This window comes from Penaeus japonicus, unplaced genomic scaffold (assembly GCF_977035675.1).
Source record: "Penaeus japonicus unplaced genomic scaffold, GWHDUDI00000001_assembly GWHDUDI00000027, whole genome shotgun sequence".
Taxonomy (NCBI): Eukaryota; Metazoa; Arthropoda; class Malacostraca; order Decapoda; family Penaeidae; genus Penaeus; species Penaeus japonicus.
Window position 1 is genome coordinate 21,188,452 of NW_028234429.1, and position 7,500 is coordinate 21,195,951.

At 39.9% G+C, this 7,500-nt stretch overlaps 1 protein-coding gene across 2 annotated transcripts in view; it reads right to left on the reverse strand.

Annotated features, from left to right (window-relative positions):
- The window catches only part of LOC122253069 (proton channel OtopLc), a 167,032-nt gene that overhangs the window by 49,601 nt on the left and 109,931 nt on the right, over positions 1-7,500 (reverse strand). Inside the window, exon 2 of one of the 2 annotated variants that reach the window (XM_086552748.1) lies at positions 1,481-1,543. The exons of the other annotated variant lie outside the window; for it this stretch is intronic. Coding sequence (XP_086408874.1) covers positions 1,481-1,543 — 63 coding nt within the window. The remainder of the gene's footprint in view (positions 1-1,480; positions 1,544-7,500) is intronic. 2 annotated transcript variants of the gene reach the window in all.

The following is a 7,500-nucleotide window of genomic DNA, read 5'->3' on the forward strand; positions in this document are numbered from 1 at the left end:
GAATCATTGTTGATTTGGAAATTATAGGATACTTCAGGAAAATAGAATACGATTTATAAAAAAAGAACAATAGAGGAAAACAGACATTACGAAACAGAAAAACACACACGCAAACGACAACAGTTATGCAAAAGGGCAAAATAAATAGCCAGTCATACAACAGACGTTATCATCAATGCGGACAAAGCGATCCCGCTCTTCCTTATTACTTCTTCTTTCCCGCAAACAAAGCGGAGAACAGGCCTTACCAAACCTTACCGCAGTATAGCAAGAGGAACCAGTGTCAACACTTAATGACATCACTCGTAGGACAATAGACATAGTGAATAAATAATATAAAATAACAACAAGTAACCTCATCCGCTGAAAATAAAATAAAAGAAACACAAAACAACAAGAATTTGATCTAAAGATATGACATGCACCAACCCTTTTCTCGTGAATTGGTTTATTGAAACCACATGCACCTTTTTTCCATCAATGGACTTATCGTTATCCCATGCAGCCTTTCCTTTTTTCATGAATGGACTTATCGTAATCACATGCAACCTTTCCTTTTTTCATGAATGAACTTATCGTAAACCAATGCAACCTTCCTGTTTTGTTTTTTTATGAATGGGGTTTACTGAGAATGGTCGTCGCTTCTTTCCGTAACATGACGAAGCAGACTAATGTTACTCTCTGACCCGTCACTGAAGAACCGGTTCGACGACATTTTCGTGAGGTTTGAGTTAGAGTCTAGTCGGTCCATGCAATAGCTCATGCTCATGGCAGTTCAGAAGGGTTCATGACGTGCGTAAAGAGAGGGGAAGTGGATAGAATTAGATGATGAGAAGGAGGAGAGTGAGAAGGAGGGTTGGAGGAGGAGGAGGAGGAGAAGAAAAATAATAATAAGAAGAGGAAGGCTAATAAGGCCAAGAAGGCGAAGGAGAAGGTGAAGAAGAAGAAAAAGAAAAAGAAGAAGGAAAAGAAGAAGGAGGAAAAAATGGCAAGAGGAGAAACGAAATAAAAGGAGAGGAAGAGAATAATGACGTGCAAGAGGATGTTGAAGATGAGGTAGAGAGATGGACGAAGAGGAAGAAAAAAGAGAGGAAAAGAGAATGTTTGGAAATAGCAAATGTGGATGGATTAGAGACAGAAGATGAGGAGGAAGAGGAGGTGGAAGAGGAAGATCGGGGGAAAAGCAATTTGATAATGATGAAAATTTTGAATTAGAAAAGAAAGGAAAAACAAAATAAAAGAAGTTAAAAAAACGAAGATGATGAGGAAGCGGAAAACAGAAAGCAAAACCAAAAACCAAACCCCTTCCCATAAACAAAAACCGCTTCTTCCGCTGCCTCGTCTGGCTCCGCTTCGATGGTTAGCAGTTAATACAAAACAAAACAAAAAAAATAAATCAAAGCAGAAACAACAAACAACAACAACAAACAAGCCGCATTAGTAAAAAAATAAAACTCCTTTTCTGCCTGAAATCGCTGACCTTTCGTCGGTCGGCCAAGGGGAGTTGTCGGCTCTGCGATCTCCAGGACGTTGAGCGATGCAACTGGGCCGGGGAAGGGAGAGAAATTGGTGGTCAGTCAGGGAAGCGGAGAGGAAGGGAGGGAGGGAGAGGGAGAGAGAGAGGGAGGGAGAGAGAGAGAGAGAGAGAGAGAGAGAGAGAGAGAGAGAGAGAGAGAGAGAGAGAGAGAGAGAGAGAGAGAGAGAGAGAGGGAGAGAAAGATAGAGATAGGGAGAGAAAGAGAGAGATAGGGAGAGAAAGAGAGAGAGAGAGAGAGAGAGAGAGAGAGAGAGAGAGAGAGAGAGAGAGAGAGAGAGAGAGAGAGAGAGAGAGAGAGAGAGAGAGAGACGGAAGGAGGGAGGAAAGGGGAAAGAGAGATTTTGGAAGAGAGGGAGGCAGAGAAAAAAAGCGATAGAGAGAGAGGGGGGAGGGGAGGAAGAAAGAAAGGAAGTAGGAAAGGAAGGAGGGAGAAGGAAAGAGGGGGCGGGGGCAGAGTAAAAGAGGGAAGTAAGGAGGATGAGGGGGAGAGAGGGAAGGAGTGAGAAGAGAGGGGGAGAGAGAGTGAGGAAAGAGGAGAAAGGGAAGAAGAGAGAGAGGGAGAAACGGAAGGAGAAGGAGAGAGGGAGGGAGGGAAGGAAGGGAAGCGGAGAAAGAGAGGGAAGGATGGAGGGAAGGAAAGAAAAAAGGAAAAAGGAAGGGATTAAATCGAAGGAAGAGAAAGAATGGGAGAGAGAGAAAGAGAGGAAGGAAGAGAGAGGGAGGAAGGGAGGAAGGGAAACGGAGAGAGAGGGAAGAAGGGAGAAAGGAGAAAAGAGGGAAGGAGGGAACAAAGAAAGGAAACGACCGAACGGAGGGTGGAAGGAGGAAGGAGGGAGAAAGAATGAATGCAGGGAGAAGGATGAAAGGGAGCGAGGGAGAGAGGAAGAAGAAAGGAAGGAAGAAGAGAATGAGAAAGGGAATGGATAAAGAAAGAAGGAGAGAGAGCGAGAGAGCGAGAGCGAGAACGAGAACGAGAGAGAGAGAGAGAGAGAGAGAGAGAGAGAGAGAGAGAGAGAGAGAGAGAGAGAGAGAGAGAGAGAGAGAGAGAGAGAGAGAGAGAGAGAGAGAGAGAGAGAGATTAAACAGAGACAAGAAAGAGGGAGCAGAGCAAGACTGTGTAAACATTCAGCGAAATTAAAACAAAGAAAAGCAAAGACGAAGTCAAGGTTTATGGATAAAAGCAGAACACAGAAAACGCAAGCAAATAGACATAAAACTGTACATAGCAGATAGTAAAGTCAAAAGCTTTTATAGATTTACTTTATACTCATTCGAAAAAATGGATGAAAAGAGAAAAAAAAGATCGGTCGACCTTGTTTGATAAATACAAAAGGTTCACGTTTAAGGTGAAAGGTAAGTAAAAGGGGATTTAATTAAATCTGAAACAAATGTCAACAGAATATATCTAGGGATCGTGATTATAAAGTCATAACTAGGAAGATCTATAAGATATATAAACCCGTTCTAAGAAACGGCACAAAGGCATTGTGAAAAAATAGTCAGTCTTACATGGAAATGGTCAGCAGCTACATGGCGATGTGGATATCTATGTAAAGTATGTTGTTTATGTCGTTTGTATGATAAGCAGTGTGGGAATAATCATGCCGTTAACCGCACAGTACTGTTTTCGATTCTTCTCTTTCCAAAAAGCCCAAAATAGAATCATGGCCAAATAACCGAAAGTAAGAGAGAGAGAAAAAAAGATAATCTATATTGGTTAAAAGAAAAGGTAATGGTAATATGATATATTTATCTTCAGAGCTCAAACCTGCCCCAGACATTGGCCACTTGTGCACCTCAACATAACCTGGTGTTGGTGGGCCGATATGGCTGGGTAGAGACCACTAGCACAACTGCTTTTTGTTTAAGCTTCAGATGGACATTTAACTGTTTGTTTCTTGTTGCTGTGAATTTCAGGTGCAAAATGTTCAGGAACGAAAAACGTCCCTCGTTAGATAATGGATCACTCGATGCTTAAAATGTTTTTAGAATATATTTGCCATTGCCACTTTGCGTAGCTTAAGCTACGGATAAACACCTGCAGCGAGACGAAAGGGAAAAAAATGAGAAAAAAACTGGTTAGACCACGTATTCCACCAATGAATTTCCCATTTTCTGTCTCAAATTTCACTGAAACAACTTTCCAATGGTTGAAATACTGTAAGTGTTGCATTTACAGTGTGTTATATTTCAATTCATCAACTTATCATGTTCACAATCTATCTGTATGTTACTCGACTCAAATAAGTTGCTTGATAATAAAATATCAGTAGAAGGTTCCAATAACGATTTACATATTTAATAGGTAACCACAAGTGGGATTATGTAAGCCTGTTTTTAATGTACCTAACTCACTAAGACTCACAAAGCTCAAAATGTATGTAACATATGTATTACATACTTTGTGTCCATACATGTTAATTACTCCCTCTTCGCTCCATGTGTTGATAGTACCAGTCAGAGCGTTCTTTTTTCCTGTTTTTTTTTTTCTTCGTTCCATAATTTCCAAATTCTAAAACTAAATAGGGGTTGCCATGTATCTCCACTCCATTAAATACAATCTCCGGAAGGTGTTTACCTTTTGTGTGAGATTATACGTGTTGTCATGCCCCAGAGTTCCTCTTTTACTTCTACAGAGTGCCAAGGTCGTAGAATAACTCCCTTCTGGTCGAATCTATTGTTCTTTTTCTCTGATTGTAGTGTCGGGGTAGATCTAAATTCTGCCGAGTTCTCTTTACAATCTATCTTGTTTTGTTTTTTCTACAGTGTCTCCCGTAGTACTGAATTAAGTTTATCGAATTATTTACTTTTAAGAAGTAAAGAGCCGTTGTTGATAGCGTATGGTCGTTTAATCACTACACTAATTTACATAATTGGCTTTGATGGATTTTGACATGATCGACAATTTCACTTGATTAAGTCACCTTGTTTCGGGTTACATTTAACTTTCACATTCACCTTCATTTTTTAAAATTATTATCATTTTTTTTTCTTTGTCTTATTTATTTCCTTATTTGTTTTACATTTTCGTTACGAACAATTTTCTGTAATAATTTTGTATTTGATAAATGGTATTAGCTATTTAATTTTTCCCACATATTTTTCATGGTGCCTTTGGGAAGTGAAAGAATTTTAGCAGATAAAAGAGAAATGGAGAGAGAGAGAGAGAGAGAGAGAGAGAGAGAGAGAGAGAGAGAGAGAGAGAGAGAGAGAGAGAGAGAGAGAGAGAGAGAGAGAGAGAGAAGAGAGAGGGAGAGAGAGAGAGAGAGAGAGAGAAAGAGAAGGGAAAAGAGAGAGAGAGAGAGAGAGAGAGAGAGAGAGAGAGAGAAGAGAGAAGAGAGAAGAGAGAGAGAGAGAGAGAAAGAGAGATATTGACAAATAGATATAGATTGATAGATAGAGAGAGAGAGAGAGAGAGTAAGAGAGAGAGAAAGAGAGAGAGAGAGAGAGAGAGAGAGAGAGAGAGAGAGAGAGAGAGAGAGAGAGAGAGAGAGAGAGAGAGAGAGAGAGAGAGAGAGAAGAGATTTAGGAAGGGTAAGAGTATGGTGATGACGAGGAGATGATGATAATGATAATAATGATAAAAGATGGTAATAACTATGATAACAACTATAATAAAATGATAATAATGATGATAACAATGGCCTAATGATGATGATAATGATATGATAATGAAGTATCTCAGTATGAAAGAACGCAAGAAAGCAGGGAAGAGAAGGGAGAAAATACAGTAATAACGAAGGGAAGGAGTAAAAAAGAACAGCAAGATAATAGGAAATAATAGTAAGAAGGAGAAGACGAAGAAGAACATAAGAAAGAAGAGTTAGAGAAGAAAACCCGAAGAGAATGTTTAAGATCGGGAGATGGAGGAGGAAATGAGGACAGGAAGCAATATTCTTCATAGTAGAAAAGGCCAAGGTCGGATATTACAACTTATATATTCCTCCCTTCCCCTTCTCCCTCCCTCCTCCCTCTCCCTCCCTTCCCCTTCTCCCTCCTTTCCCTCTCTTATTTCCACTTCTCCCTCCTTCTACTCCTCCGCCTCTCCCTTCCACTTCTCCCTCTCTCTACTCCTCCCCCTCTTATTTCCACTTCTCCCTCCCTCTACTCCTCCGCTTCTCCCTTCTCCCTTCTTCTTTCCCTTCTCCCTCCCTATCCTCCTCCACCTCTCCCTTCTTCTTTCCCTTCTCCCTTCCTCTTCCGCTTCTTTCTCCCTCTCCTTCTCCACCTCTCCCTTCTCCCTCACTCTCCACCTCTCTCTCCCCCCCCACCCCTCCTTCTTCTTCCATTTCACTTTTCCTCCCTCTCCCCCTTCCTAGCTCAATTCCCCTTCTTATCCCCTCTCTCTTCTCCATCCTTCTCCTTCTCTCCTCTCTTCCCTTTCTCCTCCCTACTCCCCTCTTTCTCTCTCTGCCCTTCCCCTCTTACTCACTCTCCATCTTTCTCTCCCCCTCAGCTTCCCAGCCCCTACATCCCCCATCCTCTCCCCCCCCCCCCTCCCTCACCTTCACCTCACTCCTACAGCTTCCCTCTCCCCCCTCCCCCCCACCCCCACCCTACCCACCCATCCTTCCCCAACCCCGGCAAGAGGCGCGGGAGAGTTTCTCATTTTTTTGTAGCCAATTTCACAAGACTTTCAGCCTGGATGTTTTGTGACTTATCTCCTGTGGCCGGTTGCCATACCTTGGGCCGGGCAGGAAGTGTTGGGCAAGAGGGCATGGTGGGAGAGTGTTGTGGTGATGGAATTATAACACTACAGGGGGATATGTATACGCAAGTGAACGCACGTGAGATGTTTTTTTTGTGAGCACTAATACATGTATGTGGATATATGTACACACTGTGGAATATAAATACATACACACGCACATAGGCAATTACACAACCACTTCCTCACACACACACACATACACACACACACACACGCACGCACAGACACACACACACATAATCTCTACACGTTCACAAATGACCACCCACTCAATCCCCGCCCCCCCCCCCAAAAAAAAAAAAAAAAAAAAAACTACCACCTCTGTTACTGTCTCTTACATAGCAGTGACATTTCTTGCAGAACCTTGAGCGAGACAAAGTGTATTGAAAGTGCTCGATAACATATAATTTATTTCTTGGGGGGGGAGGGATTTTAAGACACTTCAATGCTAATAGATTGTAAAATAGATATGTTTTTTTCCGGTTTATATCTTTATTTGGTTTACGGTAAGTCAATAGAGAAAATGAGACAGGGGTGAAGGTGACAAAGAAGACTGATAAATGGAATGTCTTATCAAAATAGAAATGATAATGGTAATGATGATAACAATGGTGATGGCGCTAATAATAATGACAAGGGCAATAATAATAATCACAAAAATACAAATGATAATACCAATGTTAAAACTAACAGTGATGATGTAATGATAATAATGATAATGATGATAATAGCAATAATAATGATAATGATAATGGCAATGATAATGATAATGATACTAGCAAAGTTGATAATATAGTTAATGATAATAATAGGACCAATATGAATAACACAATTAACAAACAATAGTAGCAAGATTGTGATAATAAAAACCATGGTAATAATTATAGCAATAATCATAATGATAATGATGATTATATTGGTAATGATAATAATGATAATGATGATTATATTGGTAATGATAATAATGATAATGATGATTATATTGGTAATGATAATAATGATAATGATGATTATATTGGTAATGATAATAATGATAATGATGATTATATTGGTAATGATAATAATGATAATGATGATTATATTGGTAATGATAATAATGATAATGATGATTATATTGGTAATGATAATAATGATAATGATGATTATATTGGTAATGATAATAATGATAATGATGATTATATTGGTAATGATAATAATGATAATGATGATTATATTGGTAATGATAATAATGATAATGATGATTATATTGGTA